The 24,825-nt window shown below is 40.3% G+C and overlaps 1 protein-coding gene across 3 annotated transcripts in view; it reads right to left on the bottom strand.

Moving 5' to 3' along the window:
* The window catches only part of ACAN (aggrecan), a 186,094-nt gene that overhangs the window by 51,933 nt on the left and 109,336 nt on the right, over positions 1-24,825 (bottom strand). For 2 of the 3 annotated variants that reach the window (XM_082256051.1, XM_082256049.1), the window contains exons 10-13: positions 21,383-21,676; positions 17,985-18,188; positions 5,130-7,364; positions 1,547-1,660 (exon numbers count right to left, since the gene is read on the bottom strand). In XM_082256051.1, coding sequence (XP_082112177.1) covers positions 1,547-1,660; positions 5,130-7,364; positions 17,985-18,188; positions 21,383-21,676 — 2,847 coding nt within the window. The remainder of the gene's footprint in view (positions 1-1,546; positions 1,661-5,129; positions 7,365-17,984; positions 18,189-21,382; positions 21,677-24,825) is intronic. The other variant, XM_082256050.1, reaches the window with a different exon arrangement.

Below are 24,825 nucleotides of genomic sequence, written 5' to 3'. Positions count from 1 at the left end.
ATATATATATATATATATATATATATATATATATATATATACATATATATGTATATACACACATATATATATATATATATATATATATATATATATATATCATAAAAAGGGAGGCTTTAAGATCACAGACAAATAAATAAATATAAAAACTTACAATTTTTTAATTAATTATTACCAGTACTCTATATAAAGCTTTGAAAACAATGCCTACTCTTTTGCAGCTATGGGGGGGGGGGGGGGAGACAGTTTCCTGAATTGAGCTGTGCCCAATTGAGTTAAAAGATATGCTAACATTATAATAATTGGATTTATTGTAACAGTTTCATGTTACTTATTTGGTTGGCTTATGAGTGTCATATCCCTGCTTTTAATTTAAAAGAACTGGAGACCTGTAGATATGGGGGGAGTTTAAAGGCACAAATCAAAATTATAGTTAAAAGTTATAATACTTATTAAAAAAACAGTAATACGAGCATGGCCCTCTGATTCCTTTTGTATTAAATTGTATTGTAACTGTACTGTGTGCCCTCATGTTGTAAAGCGCTATATAAATCTTGTATAATAATAATAAACTTTATATATTTTAACTATAATTTTGATTTGTACCTTTAAGGTCCTGCTATACCTATGGGTCGCCAATTCTTTTGAGTTTCATATTACTGTTGTGCTCCTGAGTTTTTCAAATTTATATTCAGTGATTTGGTTATATTATTGCATAGGTCCATTTTAGATGGATATTCAAATCATTGTATGACATCTTTGATATGTACACCTTAAACCTGGTTCTAAGTGAGAAATAAGGGAGTACACTATGTTGCTATCCTTGGCGTATATGGGGCATTTTGACAGTTAAACATTTTGCCATTTGTTGTGAATACTACAGTCAACATTTTTGTGAAAAAGGTAAATCAGCGCAATTAAATATAAAGTGGTATAGTGTTAAGACCCAATAATTTGGGACACATAAAGAAAATACAGCAGCTATATAGAACCTCCTTCACTAACGGGAGAAATGAACTATAGACAAACATGTATACAGCGCTATATAAAATCAACTAAAGTGACAATGTGCATCATAACATAAACATTATTCGATTTTTATTTGCAGTATCATTTTAAAATGTGTGTACTTTTTATATTTATTCTTGTGTCTGTAAACTTTGAAGTTTTTTTTTTTAAATATATATTCTACATTGTTTCACAAGTTCTAATTTACAGTTTGATTGGCAGAGTATACTTTGAATTTTTATTTTTTGGCTCAGATATGTCTGAAGTACCTGAAAGTATAACAATCACAGATAATCAGTGTTGTCAAGCACATAAAAGGCTATTCTGTAACAAACTATTTTTACGTGATGCATGTCACTGTACTTTGTTAAAACCCCTAGGAGTATAGCAACTATGAAATCGTCATTATGGATTCTCATGCCTTTCATTATTTTGCTGAAATTCAAAGAATAATGCAATTATACAAGTCCTGTATTTTAGCGAAGGCTAGAGATAAAAAACAAAAACATAACAAAAACAGTAAAAGAATGTCAATTACCTATTTCACAGCTGTCTCCTCCATATCCTGGTGGGCACTGACAGTGTACTCTTCCATCTCTTTCCACACAAGTTCCCGCCCCACATTGGATGTCAGCACAAGTTCCAACAATGCCTGCAGTCATGAGAAACTGGTTAGTTTTCACCCACCTTCTTCCCTTTAAATAAGAAATTACATATTTTTGCCTATTTTGTATATCAGTCTTGCCAAAAAACACATAAAACAGTGTTCATATGTTTTCAAGATCGTAAATTAACATTTATACCTATTTATTTATAGGCAATATAGGTATTTATACTTATTTATATATAGGTATTTAGACTTTTTATTTATTGTCATTAGGTATTTAACCTATTTATTTATAGGCATTGTAGATATGTATACCTATTTATTTATAGGCAATGTAGCTATGTATACCTATTTATTTATAGGCATTGTAGATATGTATACCTATTTATTTATAGGCATTGTAGCTATGTATACCTATTTATTTATAGGCATTGTAGCTATGTATACCTATTTATTTATAGGCATTGTAGATATGTATACCTATTTATTTATAGGCATTGTAGCTATGTATACCTATTTATTTATAGGCATTGTAGATATGTATACCTATTTATTTATAGGCATTGTAGCTATGTATACCTATTTATTTATAGGCATTGTAGGTATATATACATATTTATTTATAGGTACTATAGGTATTCATACCTATTTATTTATAGGCATTATAGATATTTTTACTAATTGATTTATAGGTATCATAACTATCTATTTATTTATTAGTACTATAGGTATTCATACCTATTTTATTTATAGGTATTATAGGTATTCATGTCTATTTATTTATAGGTATTATAGGTATTCATGCCTATTTATTTATAGGTAATCTAGATTCTTTTCAAAATAACCCTGAGGAGCAAAATGGTATACGTATATCATCCTTTCATACAGGGAGTAAAAAAAATAAAATCGATTAGCAGTCCAAAAAACATTGACTCTTCTATACTATTTATCTTAACCTAAGAAGAAAAAAAATATTTTATTGGAGCTTACCAGACATTACGGCTGCATTTGTTTTTTTTTTAAATTTTTTTTTATGCATGTTTTTTTTTACTTGCATCTGGTGATCCTGCCCTGGGATAACAACAATTACACCTTGTTTTATATTTATGGAGCGGCATTGTCACCTTACAACATGACTACAAAACACCTCCCCTCCCCTTTTCTTTATTAAATAAGGGTGAAGTGTTCAGTAGTCCACAGAGACAGATGGGAACAATATAAATGATAAGAAAGCACCAAAGGCAGGTAGTACAAGAAATTATTAGCTAATAAGATTTCAGGTAGGATCATCAGGTATTTTTTGTAGTTATTGAACAGATATAACAAAACCCTTTCAGTGGTATCAGACCAAAGCTGAGCCAATAAGAATTCATTGGTAGGGTTTACATATACTTTAAAGAAATGTAGACCAATGATAAACCATAATGGACTAGGTGGGACTTTAAGTGAGACCCAAGCTGGTGGTGCCCGGCGTCTCCATCCCTATAACAAGAAAAAAAAAAAAAATTTCCTTCAACCTCATTTATTTTTGACCAATGATAAATGGACAGCAGACTCCATTTACACCCAGCTGCTCTTATATCAGAGAGAGCTCTGTCCGTGTCCGCGAATCTGTCATCCGCCTGCTCTGCAGGGGATCAGGGACCTTAAGCACCTAGTTGTTTCTTTTATTGCTTGAGCACTCTGATGACCAGAACTTTGCATCTTCTTAACTTATTTAGACTAGGTTCACACCTGTGCAGCTGTGCTGGCTGTGGTTTGCAAAGACACGAGAGCCCATTCACTTGAATGGGCTGCTGGGCCCCATGACATGCAGGAAAGTAGTTCCTGCACTATTTTTGAAATTGCAGCCCGCACGGGAACTGAGGTTCCCAGTGCGGGCCACGTGTCATTAGGACCACCTGCACAGATGTGAACCCAGCCCTAAAGTATATATAAACCCAAACTATTTTTTTCAGTATGTTTAGCTTCATGTCTCACCATATACAGTTTTCTTAATCAAATACTTTTGTTTTTTTGGGAATCTGTTTTAACATTTCTTTCCTGGAGATACTACTAGTACCAGCACTTCCTGTTGCAGGCTGATAATACTAAGCCACTGCCTTGCAATTAGCGGCAATGTTGTCAGTTTACTTTGTGCACTGTTAGTTGTCCATTGAGCTGCCTACGCAGTTTGTTAGATAGGAATACCAAATGCCACATCCCATATGGAAGAAAAATATATTTCCAACATATTTAGGGGAAAAATTTTAGAAATATAATGAATATGGCCAAAATTGTAGCATTTCAAATATATTTCCAATATATTTGGGAAAAAATTTTTAGAAATATATTGAATATGGCCAAAATTGTAGCATTTCAAATATATTTCCAATATATTTGGGAAAAATAAAAAATGTTTTTTTTTAAATATATTTTAAATATATTTTTCTTCCATGTGGGTTGAAGGGGCTTGCATGCCAAATGCCAACAACCAGAATTAAAGGCAACTCAAATTCATTTACAAAAGGGATCTTAGAATGTCATAATTACAATGTAATAATTGGACAAGCATTGCATTGTTTTTTAGTGGTTGCTAAAGGTAAAGGCAGGCAAACAAATCTGTGTTCCTACAGCACAAATTTAAAGTAAAAAATTGTGAGAAAGCATTAGAACTTCTGTTGGATATTTACTGCTATCGTGGGCTTTGTTATAGAGATTTATCCTTATTTTCTGTCCTGCTGACAATGGTTGCACCACATAGGAAGGGAAGGAAAGCCAGAAACAGGGACAGGGGTTATATCCATACCCTACTCTACTAAAGAAAATCATTTTTACTTATTTTTGTGTTGCTGTTGGAGAGCTCTCCTTACCTCCTCTCTAGTTAAACCTTTTTTTTTTTGAGGGGAAATCTCTCTACCAGAACTCCGAATAGCAGTATAAGACCCCGTTTAGACAGGGGCGACATGACTTGATGGGGCGACCTGTGAAGTCGCGGTGCACAGCGTGCACCGCGAACTCGGCGCGACTTGCACGGACTTCATATCATTGAAGTCAATGCAAGTCGCCTGCAGGTCGCCCCAAAGTAGTTGGTTACGACTAAGCGGATGACTCCGTGAAACGTGTCAACCGCCGTGATTTTCCCATGTCTCCGACTGTGGTGGTCACACTTTGGATGGTTTTATCTTTTGGATTTCAATAAATTTGGATTTTAACATTTTTGCATTTTCAACCAGTTGTGCGGCTTTTTGTATTTCTCTATTGCCCCAAAGTAGTACAGGACTTGTGTCGCTCCTTTTAGAATGGGTCCTGTGCTAATCAATGGCGAGCGACCCACCGCGACTTGTGTGAATGGGGGCTTAATCTGACAAGAGCTCTAACGCTTCTTCACTCTAACCAAAACTAAACCAAACATTTTGGCAGCATGTACACTTCTGAGGCTTTATATTAAGGTAACATGTAGAATGGAACAGCCACAGTGTATCTCTAATGCTTAAAATAACAATATGAACTATTTATGACACAGTCAAAGTACCTTCAATTTCGATTACATCAGGAATGGCCTGTGGTTTAGCTTCTAATAATGGTGCTGGTGTTATAGTGTCAAGTGGCACATCTTCCGTAATATCTCCTGAAGCAGAGGCAGATAGTTCTGTATCCTTTTTGGCTTCCTCTGGCTCCTTTTGGTCAAGACTTATCTCAGATTCTGGCAGTGATGTGCTAATAACTATGTCAGGTACAGATGTTTCACCTGACACATCATGGGCAGAGGATGTTTGAAGCCCTGATATATCAGTGCTGGATTCTGTGCTGCCTTCAACAAATCTTTCAGGTTCACCACTAGTTACAGGGATTCCTGATGGCTCTCCACTGATGTCAGGAATAGTGAGAGGCCCTTCACCACTGATATCTCCAGATGCAGATGAGTCAATACTATATGGACTGGTCACTCCAGCTAATTCTTGTGAAACAGTTGGTTCAGTAACTGCTTCAATTAAATCATCTGTAATGAGTTTAATATCAAGGATTCCAGAAGTATGGATACCTGAACCATCTCCGCTTTCTTGTGTGGCAGATGGAAATCCACTTAAATCAATAATCCCGGATGCTTCTGTAGATGTTTCACCTGAAGGAAATCCACTAATCTCGAATACACCTGATGGCCCTTGACCAGCCTCTTCAGTAATAGGTCCTGTGGTTGGGACCTCTACTAAAGTAAGATCTATATGAGAAATTGTGGGAATACCAGAGGTGAATCCACTTATGTCATCAATTCCAGATGGCAGGCCACTTATAAATCCAGCTCCTGATGCTTCTCCACTTATTTCAGGAAAACCACTTGTTAGTCCACTGATGTCTAGTTCTCCACTGGGGAGGTCTCCGGAGATAAGACCACTGGCATCTATATCACCTGAGAGTTCCCCACTTATACCTGAAATCCCAGATATTTCACCTGAGAAATCTCCTGAAAACAGCCCACTTTCTTCTACAGAGCCCTTACCCTCCTCTTCTTTTTCTGAAGGTCTAGTAACTTCTACTAAAATTCCATCTATAAGAATGACACCAGATGGCTCCCCACTTTCATCAAACGTGCCAGAGCTCACCCCACTGATATCACCACTTACACCTGATATCTCTCCACTAATATCAATTGCACCACTAAAATCTACTAAACCTGAACCACTTATCCCAGATAGGTCACCACTGAATATTCCAGATATATCTCCACTAAATTCCTTCACTCCAGATATATCTCCAGATTCTTCACCACTTATACCAGATGGCAGCCCACTAATGCCAGAAATATCCCCAGACAATTCTTCTGGGATACCAGATGGAAAGCCACTAATATCAATACCTGATACTTCTCCACTTACATCAAAAAATCCAGAGGGTCGGCCACTAAAATCTAATCCAGATGACTCACCACTTAGATCCAGTCCTGAAACTAGGCCGCTAAAATCTGTGGATGGTAATCCAGATAGATCACCTGAGGCACTAAATTCTGTTATACCTTTCCCTTCTGCTTCGGATTCTGGTGATTTTGTTGCACCCTCTGTCCAAAGAGTGTCAACATGTATGATTGTTGGAAAACCAGAAGGCAGTCCACTAAAATCTCCACTAGGTAGCCCACTTTCAAACCCTGATGGTAACCCACTAACTAGCTCCACACCAGATATCTCTCCACTAACATCTCCAGAAGGAAGTCCACTTATGTCTGCAGATGTCAGTCCACTAATATCAGGCAATCCAGAAGCAGATCCAGAAATAAGTTCATCTCCAGATGGAAACCCAGAAGGTAAGCCACTAGTATCAATTTCACCTGATGGTATTTCACCAGAAACTTCTCCTGATGGAAGTCCACTTGCACTAATGTCTCCAGATGGAAATCCACTTGCTGAAGGTTCCCCACTAATGTCAGGAACACCAGATACTTCTCCACTGGGCTCCCCAGATACTTCTCCACTGGGCTCCCCAGAGACTTCTCCGCTGAGTTCCCCAGAGACTTCTCCACTGGGCTCCCCAGAGACTTCTCCGCTGGGCTCCCCAGAGACTTCTCCGCTGGGTTCCCCAGAGACTTCTCCACTGGGCTCCCCAGAGACTTCTCCGCTGGGTTCCCCAGAGACTTCTCCACTGGGCTCCCCAGATACTTCTCCGCTGGGCTCCCCAGAGACGTCTCCAGAGGGAATACCACTAACCCCGCTGACAGATGCTTCTCCACTGACATTCTCTGGAACTGCAGCCACAGGAGGAATAGCTGATGGCCTCACTTTGAACAGAAAATAAATAGAAGAAATATTAAAAAATACATTATCACAAAAAAATAACATAAAATACAATGCTGAAATAAACATGTGGTTCTGGTTTTATACAATCTTATGAGACCAGCTTTAATTTAACAAGAGACAAATTCTCTGCCATGTTTACGGTCTGCATTTGTTTCACATTTTTATCTAAGTATACAGTATATATATATGTATATATGTATGGAGTGAATTTTGATTTAGTTTTAGAAGACACAACTGCAGTAGGCTTTAATATTGTAAAATACTTGTGGAAAAATATTAGATATTTTAATAAAAAATGGAAGATCACAATGTCTTGAGCATGTCAACGTTCTGGGGTTAATTTACTTAAGGAGTAGAGAATGTTCACTTTAGAAGTATTCACTCTGAATCAATCATATGCGAGACAAATAAAAAAAAAATGGATATTTGCAAGTACACAATTTGCTCCCTTCTGGTCTTTTTAAGAGTAACTTCAGCCCCCCCCTTTTTTGTCATCTTATCTGTAATACACCATTGTCCTTAATTCAAATACTCACCTGTCCAGAGGATCCAGCGTTGTTGTGCGCTGTGAATCGCTGCACCAAAATGATGCACAGAAATGTTTGTACCAACTTTGTATCTGGTGTGGGGGTGTTGGCAAGAGCAATGGATGACCAATGGATCCAAGGGCTGACGTTTCACTTTAAATATACCATTTAAAGCATTTTGTTGTATCTGATGAGTTAAAAAAAGACTTGTTGATTTTCTGTACTCTCTGGCTGTACTGACTCTTATCAGTTACATTGTTCTCAGGTGTTTCTGAAGACTACAGAGCCACACCCACTTTTTTATGTAGAATAAGAGAGGGGAGAGGTTCCATAGTCATATCTTCTTTCTGTTGTCCTGATACAGTACATAGAATGATTGTTGTCATGCTAGAACTGGGGGTATGTTATTGTCAGAATCAGCAGGTGACACTAAAGGAAAAAGGTTTGAAAAAAAAAGACACAGGGACTTTATCTAAGGTAGGCATGTCCAACGTGTGGCCCGGAACCACAAGCAATGGGGCCTCCTGCCCCATGCCAATTTTTTTTTTTTGCTGGGCTGGGGAGGAAGGAAGTTGAGTCGGGGGCACGGCCACAGAGGCAGCCTCGGAGGGGATCATCCACTAGTTGTGTTAAATTAGTGCTGGGGGGGTGGGGGGTGGGGTGGGCGCTGTAGCACGGGAAGGGTGCGGCGGTGTTTTCTTACTTATATACCTTAACTAATAGTATATATTATATGCGGCCCGAGAAAATTTCTCTACACTCAATGTGGCCCAGAGAAGCCAAAAGGTTGGACACCCATAATCTAAGGATTGGTAAGCTGCAATCTATTTTTGTTTTTAGGCTTATATGTAATTAAATTTATTACAGCATTTATTGAAAAATGGGAAAGAGAAATAGGAATTAGTTTAGAAGAACAGGAGGCAAAAACTGTATTGAAAGCCTCACATTGCACCGCTAGAGATGTGAAAACCATCTGGATGAACTATACATGCCTCTCGAGATGGTATATTACACCAGTCAGGGCGCAGTATTGTCAACCTGAGAAATCAAGTTGGTGTTGGAAGGGTTGCCAGGTGTTAGGATCAATGTTTCAGATATGGTGGGAATACCCTAAGATACGTGTTTATTGGTTAAAGATACACCATTTTATTAACCAAATTACATGTGAGGAACTTGAGGATGGGTTTGCTTATTTCATAAAACAAATAGATCACAAAAATCTTATAGATTAGATTAGAGATTCAATACTGCCAAACCTACTTAATGCAGCGAAGGGGACGATCCCAAAAAGTTGGTTAGAATCCAAATCCCCTAGAGTCAGGGTATGGTGTAGGAGAGTCGACTATATTTATGAGATGGAATATATGTGCAGTAGAGACAAATATAGTGTGGATAATTTCTCAAAAAAAGTGGAAAAAGTGGAAAGATTTTAAAATAACTAGTGTTTATATATAGTGTTGAGCGAACACGGACTGTATTATTCGGGTTCGTACCAGATAATTGGATTTTTGCTACCCGGACACGGACCCGAAAACTTTACTGTGTGTTCGGGTTTAAAATCCGTGTTCGGTAATTTTATTTCCTGTTTTGTATGTAATGGCGCGCTTTTAATGGCGGGCTTTCAACAGCCAATCAACAAGCGTTTAACTGGTGTGCCTTAAGCCATCCCAGCCATGCCTACTAATGTATTAGTAGCTGTGATTGGCCATCTGAAGCATGTGACCCATGTCTTTATAAGTTCGAGAGACACAGCGCGGTGCGTCATTCTGCTGTAGTGTAGGGAGAGAGCACACATCATACGTGCTGGCTGCTGATTAGGGACAGACAGTGAAAAATTGTGCCCGAAAAGAATGCAGGGACAGGTCGGAGTGTAGGCAGGGAAAGTTATTTGAGCATTTTAGGGACAGGCTGGAGAGATTAGGCAGGGACAGAACAATCGTCCGTTAGCGATCTACATCTATTTTGCAGTGTGGGGGGTGGTGCAGTGAACGATCTTTTTGCCCTCACTTGAGCCCACTGAGGAGGAGGAGGAGGAGGAGGGAGAAAAAAATATATTTTTATCAGTCTGTTGTGTGCAGCGTTCAGCTATATTTTACTACAGATTGCTGTTCTAATCTGCTATTTAAAAATTACAAAGTTAAAGGGGAATTTTTTTTTCCCTTCATAGCCTGCTTGCTGCTGAGCTGACCGTGACGTAAGACACTGCTGTGTTCACATGTGCTATTGAGTGATTTTCAATTTTATATACTTTTTTCTATTCCACTATTCAATATACACCCATTTGCGTTAAAAAAAAATAAATTGTGGCATAGTCTGTACTAATCTGCTATTTAAAAATTACAAAGTTAAAGGGGAATTTTTTTTTTTCCCTTCATAGCCTGCTGCAGAGCTGACCGTGACATAAGACACTGCTGTTTTCACATGTGTTATTGAGTGATTTTCAATTTTATATACTTTTTTCTATTCCACTATTCAATATACACCCTTTTGGGTTAAAAAATATTAAATTGTGGCATAGTCTGTACTAATCTGCTATTTAAAAATTACAAAGTTAAAGGGGAATTTTTTTTTTTCCCTTCATAGCCTGCTGCTGAGCTGACCGTGACATAAAACATAAGACACTGCTGTGTTCACATGTGCTATTGAAAAATCACCAATTTTATATCATATTTTCTATTCCGCTATTCAATCTACACCCTTTTGGGGTAAAAAGAATTAAATTGCGGCATAGTCTGTATCGGTACGTGTGAGATACACCTTCCAAATTTTTGGGGCGCATCTTCCACCGCCGAGGATTGCAGGGTGCTTCAGTTTGCCTCCTGTTCCGAACTCCTCCTACTCCTCATCCTGCCTGTAGGGTACAAAAAATTGTAATCGGGGCCTAGTCTGTGTTTGTACATGTGAGATACACCGTTTTATAACATTTTTTCTATTCCGCTATTCAATATACACCCTTTTGGGTTAAAAAGAATTAAATTGCAGCATAGTCTGTATCGGTACGTGTGAGATACACCTTCCAAATTTTTGGGGCGCATCTTCCACCGCGAGGATTGCAGAGTGCTTCAGTTTGCCTCCTGTTCCGAACTCCTCCTACTCCTCATCCTGCCTGTAGGGTACAAAAAATTGTAATCGGGGCCTAGTCTGTGTTTGTACGTGTGAGATACACCTTTTTATATCATATTTTCTATTCCGCTATTCAATCTACACCCTTTTGGGGTAAAAAGAATTAAATTGCGGCATAGTCTGTATCCGTACGTGTGAGATACACCTTCCAAATTTTTGGGGCGCATCTTCCACCGCCGAGGATTGCAGGGTGCTTCAGTTTGCCTCCTGTTCCGAACTCCTCCTACTCCTCTTCCTCATCCTCATCCTCCCTTTAGGGTACAAAAAATTGTAATCTGGGCCTAGTCTGTGTTTGTACGTGTGAGATACACCATTTTATATCCTTTTTTCTATTCCGCTATTCAATATACACCCTTTTGGGGTGAAAAAAATTAAATTGCTGCATACTTTGAATATTTGACTGTGAGATACACCGTTGTATTTGTATACTGTTTTTCTATTCCGCTATTTAATAAACACCCTTTTGGGGTAAAAAATATTAAATTGCGGCATAGTTTGCATATTTGACTGTGAGATACACCCGTGCGATACTGTTGTTGTTTTGTTCCGCTATTCAATAAACACCTTTCTAGGGCAAGATCATAAATTACAGAAATATGAGGAGACCGTCAAATAGGGGCCGTGGCCTGGGTCGTGGTGCTGCTGGTAGAGCTCCTGTTGCAAGGAGAGGACGTGGTCGAGGCCTTCACATTGTCTCCCACCCAGTCTACTGCAGAAAGGTCAGAGTTGGCACCTGCAGCCGATGTCCAACTGTCTTTCACCTCACCCCCTTGCAAATCAGGCAAGCAGTCTGAGCCCCAAGTCATGAAGCAGTCTCTTCTTCTTTTTGATGACTCTGTCAGCAGGGTTTCCCAGGGCCATCCACCTAGCCCTGCCCCAGAAGTGGAAGAGATTGAGTGCAGCGATGCCCAACCACTTATTTCTCAAGATGAGTACATGGAAGGACCATCGCAGCACGTCTCCGATGATGATGAAACGCAGGTGCCAACTACTGAGTACTGAGTAGTTTGGAGGAAGAGGCGGTGGTCGCACAGAGCCACCAGCACAGCAGAAGAGGGAGCAGGGTGCAGAAGCGGAGTGGCCGTGCCCTAGACACTACGCCTGCTACTGCCCAACGCAGTAAGGGACCGAGCGCACCAAAGCCAGCTCAAAGGAGTTCTCTAGCGTGGAAGTTCTTCAGAAAATGTGCTGATGACAGGACACAAGTGGTTTGCACCCTGTGCAATCAGAGCCTGAAGCGAGGCATAAACCTTCTCAACCTGAGCACAACCTGCATGATCAGGCATCTAAGTGCAAAGCACGAGCTGCAGTGGAGTAGACACCTTCAAAACCAAGAAAGGTCTCTGGCTCCTCCTGCTTCCTCTTCTGCTGCAGTCTCGGCCTCTTCATCATCCTCTGTAGTGATACCGGCACCTGCCACCCCGCAAACAGAGGATCTGTCAGCAACACCACCACCTGGGTCACCAACCATCTCCACAATGTCCCGTGGAAGCGTTCAGCTTTCCATCTCCCAAACACTTCAGGGGAAGAGGAAGTACCCCCCTACCCACACGCAATCCCTGGCCCTGAATGCCAGCATTTCAAAATTCTTGGCCTTTGAAATTCTGTCATTCCGTCTGGTGGAGACGCACAGTTTTAAAAGCCTTATGTCGGTGGCTGTCCCACAGTACGTCGTGCCCGGCCGCCACTACTTTTCCAGGCAAGCCATCCCTTCCCTGCACAACCAAGTGGGGGAAAAAAATCAGGTGTGCACTGCGCAATGCCATCTGTGCCAAGGTCCACCTAACTACCGATACGTGGACCAGTAAGCACGGTCAGGGGCGTTATATCTCCCTAACGGCACACTGGGTAAATGCAGTGGCGGATGGGCCTGAGGCGGATAGCAATTTGGCGCATGTCCTTCCACCACCGAGGATTGCAGGGCGCTTCAGTTTGCCTCCTGTTCCTAACTCCTCCTACTCCGCTTCCTCATCCTCTACCGCCTCCTCATCCGGTCAGCGTAACACCTTCACCACCAACTTAAGCACAGCCAGGGGTAAACGACAGCAGGCAGTTTTAAAACTTGCCTGTTTGGGGGAAAAACCACACACCGCGCAGGAGTTGTGGAGGAGCATGGAACAGCAGACAAATGAGTGGTTGCTGCCAGCGAGCCTCAAGCCCGGCCTGGTGGTGTGCGATAATGGGCGAAATCTCATAGCAGCTCTGGGCCTAGCCGGTTTGACGCACATCCCTTGCCTGGCGCATGTGCTGAATTTGGTGGTGCAGAGGTTCCTTAAAAATTACCCCGATATATCAGAGCTGCTGCAGAAAGTGCGGGCCGTCTGTGCGCACTTTCGGTGTTCTCAACCTGCTGCTGCTCTCCTGTCAGCGCTGCAGCGTAACTTCGGCCTTCCCGCTCACCGCCTCATATGTGACGTGCCCACAAGGTGGAACTCCACCTTGCACATGCTGGAAAGACTGTGCGAGCAGCAGCAGGCCATAGTGGAGTTTCAGCTGCAGCACGCACGCGTGAGTCGCTCTGCGGAACAGCACTACTTCACCACCAATAACTGGGCCTCCATGCGAGACCTGTGTGACTTGTTGCTCTGTTTTGAGTACTCCACCAACATGGCCAGTGCCGATGACGCCGTTGTCAGCTTAACTATCCCACTTCTATGCCTCCTTCAAAAAACGATTCGGGCGATGATGGAAGAGGATGTGGCACAGGATGAGGAGGAGGAGGAGGATGAAGAGGTAACATTTCCAAGGCTTTCAGGGCAGTCATTCGCAAGTGGCTCCGAGGGTGGGTTCCTGCACACACAAACGCCAGGTACACAATTGTCCAGCAGGGGCACAGTTCTGGAGGATGAGGAGGATGAGGAGGATGAGGAGGAGGAGATGGAGGAGGAGATGGAACCATGTTCACAGCAGGGTGGCACGCAGGCCAGCTCATGGCCATCACTGGTGCGTGGCTGGGGGGATACAGAGGACACAGACGATACACCTCCCACAGAGGACAGCCTTTCGTTGCCTCTGGGCAGCCTGGCACACATGAGCGATTACATGCTGCAGTGTCTCCACAACGACCGCCGAGTTGCCCACATTCTAACTTGTGCTGATTACTGGGTGGCCACGCTGCTGGATCCCCGTTACAAGGACAACGTACCGTCCTTAATTCACTCACTGGAGCGCGATCGCAAGATGCGCGAGTACAAGCGCACGCTGGTAGACGCGATGCTGCTGGCATTCCCACCTGACAGAGGGGCCACAGTGGAAGCACAAGGCCAAGGCAGAGGAGGAGGAGGAAGAGGTCGCCAACGCAACCAGGGCACCACCAGCACCTCAGAAGGCAGGGTTAGCATGGCCGAAATGTGGAAAAGCTTTGTCAGCACAAACAGCAGCACCAGCAGCTCATATGGAATGTCTTAGCAGGAGGCAGCATTTCACCAACATGGTGGAGCAGTATGTGTGCACACGCCTACATGTAGTGAATGATGGGTCTGCCCCCTTCAACTTCTGGGTCTCCAAATTGGGCACATGGCCTGAGCTTGCCCTTTACGCCTTGGAGGTGCTGGTGTGCCCTGCAGCCAGTGTATTATCTGAACGTGTATTTAGCATGGCTGGGGGCATTATCACAGACAAGCGCAGTCGCCTGTCCAGAGACAATGTGGACAAGCTCACGTTCATTAAAATGAACCAGGCATGGATCCCACAGGACTTTTCCATACCTTGTGCAGAATAGAGATGGATACCAACCTTACTCAGCCATTGTTATATTTTTAATCTTTCTCACTCTTTTGGAGTGTACCCTAATTTGTAATGACTGAAAAAAAGCAGTGTTGGCTACCTCGCCCCCCTCCACCGCTGCTTCCACCTACACCACCACATCCACCGACACATCCACCGCCACATCCACCGCCACCTCAACCTCCCTCCTACTCCATATGGGCCTCGTCCTTCACAGATGAAGAAAATTGTTTTATTTTTCTGTTTTTTTTTGTTGTTTTAAGTTATTTCCCTATCCGCATTTGTTTGCAGAGCACTTGCCATGCTCTTAACTACATTTTGCTGCCATTTGCAGCACTCTAGCCCTTTCCATTGGTGTTTTAGAGCCATTTTAGTGCCTGAAAGTTCGGGTCCCCATTGACTTCAATGGGGTTCGGTGTCCGGGTAAAGTTCGGAAAAAGTCCGGGACGCGGACACGGACTTTTTTTTCAAGTTTGGCCGAACCCGCCGAACACGGACATCCAGGTGTCCGCTCACCTCTATTTATATACAAATTTGGGAAAATGAGAGGAACTATAACAAGTGGGATGTGAATGCAAATAGACTGTGCACTTTGCAAACTGCAGTTGGACTCTGAAAGGGCGCCAATTTGTTGGTATATAATCATAAAACAGACGAAAGTCCAAAAACGTAAATACAAAATGCAAAATACAAAAATATAAATATAAGGAATGCAATGGAAAGTACCCAAAACTGTGAGATATAAACCAACATTAGCTGCCTCAAGATGGACTAGCTAGGGGGATCCTGCAGTGCAACTCTCTAAGGGATCCCCCTATCTAGTTCATCTTGAGGCAGCTAATGTTGGTTTATATCTCGCAGTTTTGGGTACTCTCCATTGCATTCCTTGTATTTATTTTTTTGTATTTTGCATTTTGTATTCATGTTTTATGGACCTTTGTCCGTTTTATGATTATATACCAATAAATTGGTGTCAGCCTTTTAAACTTTTCTCCTTTGTCTCTGAGCTTAGTAAATGAGAGAGAGCTCTGCTGACTTCCATCATCCAATCAAGTGCAAGCAAAAATTATTATTATTATTTTTTTTTCCTTGCATGTGACTGGGTACTCTTGGCAAAGTACAGCTTTTCCTCATTTACTAAACTCTGGAGCGAGTGCACTTTGCAAAGTGCACAGTCTATTTGCCTTTAGTAAATTAACCCCATTATGAGAGAGGTGTAGAAGGCAATGACCTCTGAGCTGTGCTGTCAGAGGTGCTGAAACCAAGAGGTCATAGAGAGCCCCATGTTCTGCAATAGATTTACATAACAGATAGGATACCTTCTATATAAGCCACAAAACATAGTTTTGCAAGTGTTCATGCAAGCATTATTTTTAACTTGCAATTTCAGAGTGTTTACAGAAAAAAAACCTTAGTTCTGATTTCAGCTAAGTGAACATTCTTTGCTCCTTTGGGTAATTATCTCTTTGACTACCATTCTATCCAGGCAATTTACAGAAGTATTCTAAAGATTTTATTTGTATTACAAATGATTAGAATGAAAAAAATTCACTTAGTTTTAGTTCATTTTAATTTATTTTTAAACAAATATAATAATTGTATGAACAATACTCATATGTTCATTATGTTTTCTGTGCTGAATAAACTTCAATTAATATGGCCATGCATCAGTTCCATAGCAGCTTGCCAGTTTCATGGCAAATTAATCTGAATGAGCCTTTCAATGCTCCAGGAGTAACCTGGGGGTTTATTGAAGACCTACTTATAATTTTCAGGGTAAAGCTGGATACACATTGTCTGAAAATCAGCCGGTTCAGCAGGAATCGTCCGACTTTGTCAGTGTGTACAGCAGTCTGTCTGACAGAAGCCAGCCCAACAATGGGGTCAATTCACTAAGAGTTAAATAACGGCAAATAAAATGCAGTAAAATAATGCCTGCGGTAAATCAGTTGTGAAAATTCAATTCACTAAGAAATTAGCATTAAATAACCAATGCGGTATTTTTCCGATTGTTCGGGAACTACTACATTTTCTCATGCGGTAATTTATCGCATGTGTCGTGGTTACAGGGTTGTTTAAGCTAATTTCCTTATAACATTTTACATTTTTAAAATGTTTGTTATTTTTCTTTTGCAAAAAAATATTTTTTAATCTAACTTTTTTTTTTAGTAATCTGTACCTTCACAAATTCATGTCTCCTGATGCTTGGTAATCAAAGCTGTGTCTTTACCATGTGAAACTCTGTTGCCTGAAAATAGCTCCTTTACAAAATCTATCATGCCATACATTCATAAAAATGTTTTTTTTTTTTTTGTAAATGTATAACCTACTAGAGCTGTTGAAAGTGCTCTTTACTAGATTGTTCTATGTTTTTGGCCCAATTTTGTGCTGCTGCCCATATTTATATTGTGGAATACGTGACTATATTTTTTTACTGATTTTTTTTAAACATTTTTATTTATTTTTCATGTTCCTATCCAAGTTTACCTTGTTGTAATGGTGGGTAGAAAGGTACCCCTTCCTGTGGGTGTTCTGTTGGTTGAATTAGGCTCTCGGTGGGTGGAATGCCCCTTTCTGAGGGTTTGAATAGGCCGCACTGGTTACCACCACCAAAAGGGTGGTGTTAAATATTGCACCTTTTTTTCGTTCCTGTTTCATTTGTGAATTGGATTTAACAGATTACTGCACAATTTTTTGCGATATTTACCAACAAATTTTTTTTTTTTTCGCTGTTTACTTTTTTTTATGAATTAGACTTTATTTATTGCATGCAATAATTTATGCAAATGAATAACATGATACCCTCTAAAGCCTAGTGAATTGACCCCATGATGATCAGTGTATTCTGGTGATATAGAGTGTGGGGTCCTCCTGTCATACAATTGGCGAGATCACCGCATCAACATTGCTTGAGTTGGTACGACAAACTGTCCGTTTTTTTTTTTCATTGGCTTGATTAAAAAAAAAAAAACATGGAACCTGCAGTGTGTTCTGGGCTTTAGTCATATCATTGGTGGGAGCATGACAGAGGAACTATAGTTTACAAGCAAAAGAGTTAAACCAAAGGAGAACTTGCAAAGTACTTTAAAACATTGATAATGGATCTTAAACAGAGATGGAAGATGCCCATCTGCTTATAACATGGGTATCTATTACAACAGGTGTGGGATCACTTGATGCAAGGGGCAAATATATGATATACCATAAAAAGGCCACCTTACTTACCTATCTCCAATTCAACAGTTGGGAGGGCAGTGACATTTATAAGCCAGAAGTCGGTTTCATTTTCAAATTCAGTGGCAGTTACTGTTTCTACAGTAATCTCTTCTCCAGAAGGCAACCCTTCTACGCCAGGATATAGCTTAGTTGCAATAATTTCTTCTTCAATTGATGGAGTGCCTGTGGCTTCTTCCTCTTCAAAAAGAGAAGCTGCAACATAAAAACAGTAAACTTTTGCTGATTTGCACAATATACTACCTGTTCTATAATATACAAAGAAAGCAGAAAGGTTTATCACAATAAATTAAATTGCTACCGTGTTTCCCCGAAAATAAGACCGGATCTTATAATAATTTTGGCTACAAAAAACACACTAGGGCTTATTTTCAGGGGATGTCTTATTTAGTTACGGTATGTACAAGGACGATCTTAAAGTGGTTGTAACCCTAAAAAAAAAAAAAAAAATATCCTGATCCTTTAGCCTCCCTGGCGGTATGATTATTTCAGATTTTAGGTGCTATATAACATCTCGGGTATGATAAAGTTTGAAACATGATAAATTATAATATAGTAAATAACTATAAATAAGTTAAAGTATATATATATATATATATATATATATATATATATATATATATATATTATATATATATATATATACATATATATATATATATATATATATATATATATATACGTATACATATATTATATATATATATATATATACGTATACATATATTATATATATATACGTATACATATATTATATATATACATATATATATATATACAAATATATATATATGTATATATATATATATTTATATATATATATATATATATATATATATATATATATATATATATATGTATACATATATATATATATATATATATATATATATATATATATATACGTATACATATATATTATATTATATTATATATATATATATATATATATATATATATATATATATATATGTATATATATATATATATATTTATATATATATATATATTTATATATATATATATATATATATATATACGTATATATACATATACATATATTATATATATATATATATATATATATATATATATATATATATATACGTATATATACGTATACATATATTATATATATATATATATATATATATATATATATATATATACATATATATATATAAGTACAGTAAAACTGCAGGCAAGGGCACTGGGGGGCAAACTAGTCGCGGGGACTAGGGAGAGGAGGTGAGTAGTCATGTGCGGGCGGCCAGGCCGGGTGATGTGAAGTGAACTTAGTGCAAATAATTGATCTGGTGGCACTGGTGCAATTTGTCTGTCCCTTATTAATGCTGCATTATGCACAGGCTGGCTAGCACAGTGACAGACTCAGTAACCGCAAACTCTTCTCTCTGCATGCAGGCTGCAGCCCTACTTTTGGCAATGGTCTCCACTCCCCAGAAGTCCAGCCTGGACTTGGCCCACCAAAGACAGATTTTCAGTGGGCTCTGCTGCTCTGCACACAGCTCTCTCCACTCCATCCAGCAATGTAGTCAAGTCCCATCCATGTAGTGGCTGCAGCCTGCAGTCCTTTCTCATCAAGAGCAGTTTCACTTTCACAGAGTACAGCTGCCAATGCAGCCAGTTGCACTGCAGTCCTCCTTCATCCCTGGTCTCCCCCAAAATGCTTGTTGCTCCTCCTCTGTTGGAGAAGCTTTCCAGTTCAGCACTGTCTCCACTGCAAAAAGAGAGAAACTGCAACAAGGGGGAAACAGAGCAGGCTATATATATATATATATATATATATATATATATATATATATATATATATATACGTATATATACGTATACATATATTATATATATATATATATAAATATATATATACATATATATATATAAGTACAGTAAAACTGCAGGCAAGGGCACTGGGGGGCAAACTAAGGTTAATTTATTTTATTTAGTAATGTAATCCAATGGGATTACAATATATCACTGTGTTTGTGTGTTTTACTCTTTGGATTTGCCGCCGGTTCCACCCCTCTGCGTCGTGACGCTCGCAGGGAACGGAAGCCGGGGGAAAAACAGCATCAGGCGGAAGATCCGACCGCCGTACACTGCCGGAATACATCGCGGGATCCTGGGACAAGGTAAGTAACCCCTCTTCCAGGATCCAGCGATTTCTCCCTGGCGGTACCCCGAGTGTGGCTCGGGGTTACAGCTAATGGCACTGAAATTCCACCCACGAGCCACATTTGTGAATACCGCCAGGGAGGTAAAGCATGATAGACAGCAGAGTCCTTGTGCTGTGTCATTTACCCCTCTCTATTTTTAAAAAAAACCTGTTATAATACAATAAAATATTTTTTTAAAAGTTTTGGTGTCCCTTGTCTTCTCCTCTCCCCCTGTCAGCTCAGGACAGGAGTCAGCTGTATGACATTCTGTAATCCCAAAAATAAACCTTGGTTAAAGTTATTGTAAAATGATGTATTCTGTTTTGTAAAAAGATTATATAATACCCAGTGAGTCCCCATTTGTAGGCGGCGCTGTAAATAAGGTATTTTCCACAATAAAGTTACAAAAGGAGGTACAAACAGCACATTATATCATCTTTTTACAAAACAGATTACATGTTTTTACAAGAATTTTAACTAGGTCTTATTTTCGGGGTAGGGCTTATTTTGCAACTATCCCCAAAAATCACGCTAGGTCTTAATATCGGGGTAGGGCTTATTTTTGGGGAAACAGGGTATTACAAGGGTAGACTTTGGTTAATTCCTGTAGTTCAGCCTTAATGCAATCATATTGGGCCATACCACTAAATTCAGTGTTCAGTTTTATTTTAGTCTCATATGCTTGTCCTGTATTATCTGGTTGGCATTTACAGCTGTATACCAACACTCAACAGGCAGACTGTAAAAACACAATTTAGTTTAATGCAGCAAGTATAATATTCATATATTGGGAAAACAGTCAAAAAATGATTGCAAAAAAAGAAAAAATGTCACTTTGAGTAAGTTAGGGTGACTTCTAAAAGGTATAAAGCTCATTTCTCCCAAACGTTCATATAATTTTTTTTTGCTTTTAGACCCTGAATATTAAAGGCAAAATTCAAAGAGCCTGCAAAATGTGTTCAGGCTGTGAATTTACCAATAGGCTGCAAGACTGATCTAAAACTTAGGCCCTTTAATGATGTGCCTCCTAGTACAGTGCATGTGAACTATTCTTCATAGACAAACTTCCATAAAAGCAATAAGTTAGCATGCTATGCTATTGCCCAGTACAACGTGTCTGCATTACGGGACAATAAGTACATCTGATACCACATTAACCTTGGTGAAATTGTCTTCGTAAATTTACATTCATGAGCATTAATATGAAAAACTTACGCCTGAAACAAAATGCGTTGTATTTTGACAGTGGGTCTGGGAATCCTGTCTGGTTGCTATACATATAGACCGTTCGTACTCCAGGTTGGTCACCCCCACAAACTCGACGTGGTTTCACAATAGGATAGCGAACGCTCCCATCAGAGAGCCAGCCTGATCTGCATTTGTCGAATCCTGACTTCCAGGCGGCGTAAAGTTGCCCAGTGGAAGCTAAGCTGGCATTTTTGCTTTCACAAAACTCTTGTGCTTGTTGGAATGTGAAGTAATTAGGCTGGGTTGCAAAGAACACATCTCCTGTATACGACATCAAAGGAACATTAATCAACAATGTATTGAAAGTACCTTTATTCTTCAATAAAATATACATTTATATGCTTGTATCTCATGCATAGGTGTGCACAGCCTATTGCATTAGGGTGTGCACCCAATGCAAAAAAGCACATGCGTGTATATATATATATATATATATACACACACACACTTAAGAATAAATGTAAACACAAATTTTAAAATATGGAGGTCTCAGTAGGGCAGTATATTAGTAGAGCAGTAGATGTACCAGTAGGGCAGAGGTTGGTGTCAGTAGGACAGTGGATGGTGTCAGTCAGTATAGCAGTGGACAGTGTCAGTTGAGCGGTGGACTTTATCAGTAGGGCAGAGGTTGGTGTCAGTAGGACAGTGGATGGTGTCAGTCAGTAGAACAGTGGACAGTGTCAGTTGGGCAGTGGATTTTATCAGTAGGGCAGAGGTTGGTGTCAGTAGGACAGTGGATGGTGTCAGTCAGTAGAGCAGTGGAGAGTGTTAGTTGGGCGGTGGACTTTATCAGTAGGGCAGAGGTTGGTGTCAGTAAGACAGTGGATGGTGTCAATCAGTAGAACAGTGGACAGTGTCAGTTGGGCGGTGGACTTTATCAGTAGGGCAGAGGTTGGTGTCAGTAAGACAGTGGATGGTGTCAATCAGTAGAACAGTGGACAGTGTCAGTTGGGCGGTGGACTTTATCAGTAGGGCAGAGGTTGATGTCGGTAGGAGAGTGGATAGTGTCAGTAAGTAGAGCAGTGGACAGTGTCAGTTGGGCGGTGGAATTTATCAGTAGGGCAGAGGTTGATGTCGGTAGGACAGTGGATAGTGTCAGTCAGTAGAGCAGTGGACAGTGTCAGTTGGGCAGTGGACTTTATCAGTAGGGCAGAGGTTGGTGTCAGTAGGACAGTGGATGGTGTCAGTCAGTAGAACAGTGGACGGTGTCAGTTGGGTGGTGGACTTTATCAGTAGGGCAGAGGTTGGTGTCAGTGGGACAGTGGAAGGTGTCAGTCAGTAGAGCAGTGGACAGTGTCAGTTGGGCAGTGGACTTTATCAGTGGGGCAGAGGATGGTGTCAGTAGTTTTTTTTATTTTTATTATTTTGTTTTTCAAATTATATTTTACAATATTATTTAAATTTTGTTTTACAATTTTTTAGGAGCCATGTTGGGGGGCTTTGGTGAAATATCAGTGGTCTAAATAGATTTTGAGACAGAGAAAGGGACTGAGGACAGAGATTCTCAGATCCCTTTCTATGCAGCCTCAGCTGCACTGAACAGTGAATGAATGGAAAGTGCTCTGTGCAAAGGGACTTCTTGGTTCAATTACAAACCAAAGCATAGTTAACACAGTTTATTATGTTTCAGCTGTGAATAAACATAGTAAGTGATTGGTACTATTGGAGGATGGGGGGCCCGACTGGCAGGGGGAATCTGCTCCACACAGGGTGATTAAGGTGTGCCCAGGGCACCTGCTACCCCCTGTGTGCACACCTATGAAGACATGGATGGAAAAGATATACTGTAGAAAGCACCCATCTGTTTTCAGAAAAAGTAAACCTTTAGGCTGGGTTCACACTGATGCAGTCTACCGCATTACATGTCATTTGTACAGAAATCGCTCCAGATTCCTGTACAAATGACATGCCAATTCAGTGGGGTGCGAATTGAGCCATACATTATGCTTGGCTCAATTTGCACTGGATCCTTTTTTTTGTCCGCACTGGAATCGGATCTCATGGATGTTCAGACCCATGCAATCTGATTCTATCTGATTCCACAGTTCGCACTGCAATCTGCAAACTGATTTGGGGGTGTTATTAACTTTATATTGACATCCGCAGCAGTTCTGAATTGCAGCGATGCCTGCGATTCTGTTGCGGTGGGGGAACCGCACAGAAATCGCTGTTTCCCCGCACCACATCAGTGTGAATCCAGCCTTACTGGTCACTGGGATACTCCACTCTCCTGCTCATAATGAACTTGGGTCACTTGGAGTTTCCAATGGAGGAGCTGTCCTTTTGCAATCTATCTGCTGCTCTTTCCTCCAGAATTTTTCCTCTTTTTTGAACTGATAAATGGACCTCTATAAAAAATCTACTGTTTAAATACCAAAAGTGTTATACTACAGTGAACCTTTCATCCAACCTCTACCTCAACTGGTATAAAGCAAGCGGAGTAATGAAAAAAGGATGGGTTTCATCAATCTTTTTTTTTGTGTATTGTTCCTAATCAGCTTAGCTGGAGGCATGGCAGGGGTTTGTCCTTTGCCTACATACTGGGGTTGATTTACTAAAGGCATGTGGAAGGTTCACTTTGCAAGGGAATTTCCCCCAGAGCTTAGGGAATGAGGTAAAGTTCTGCTGACATTCATCATTCAATCATGTGCAAGCAAAAGTTCTTTTTTTTTTTTTTTGCCCATGATTGGGTATTCTTTTCAATGTGGGACTTTACCGAATTCACTAAGCTCCGGGGAAAATTCCCTTGTAAAATGCAACTTCCCTTGAAAACTGCCTTTTTGCCTTTAAAGTGTTACTAAACCCAGGAGCCTGCATTCACTATCTCTGGTCTCCCACAGTACACAGAACATGGAAATTCAATCATTTTAGTAAATATAAACTGCTAAATACCTTTTCTCATCAGCAGTATATAGCAGTCTTGTGACTTCTATCAGTGCCTGTAGGAGGAGTTTTCATACTGCACTGACTGTCCTATCAGGATTCAGGTTCCCTGACCCTCTGTCTGGGCAGTGCTGATTGGCCCTGTGCTGATCACATGCACCCTCCCAAGAAAAAAATTAAATCTCTAGCAATACACACCAAACTGAGCATGTGCAGCCTGACTCCAGTAACCCTGTCTTATCCGGACATGTTGTGGGGACAATGCAAGAAGAGGAGGATCTGTGCATACAGGATCAAACAGCCTTTTTACACAATGCAGAGGATTAACCCCTTAGGTTCCACAGTGAGTATAACAAGCATGCTTTAATGCATATACAGACTGATTTTACTGTTGTGGGTTTAGTAACACTTTAATGAATCAACCCCCAGGTGTGCTAATCTAAGAGGTGCTAGCCACATAATCCAGGGCTGCGCAGGGAGAAGGTCCTGGGCCAGCTTAGTGCACTCTGTGTTGTAGATGTAGGTGC

This window comes from Pelophylax lessonae, assembly GCF_965119305.1.
Source record: "Pelophylax lessonae genome assembly, chromosome: 4".
NCBI lineage: Eukaryota > Metazoa > Chordata > Amphibia > Anura > Ranidae > Pelophylax > Pelophylax lessonae.
This window is presented reverse-complemented; position numbering and strand designations above follow the sequence as displayed.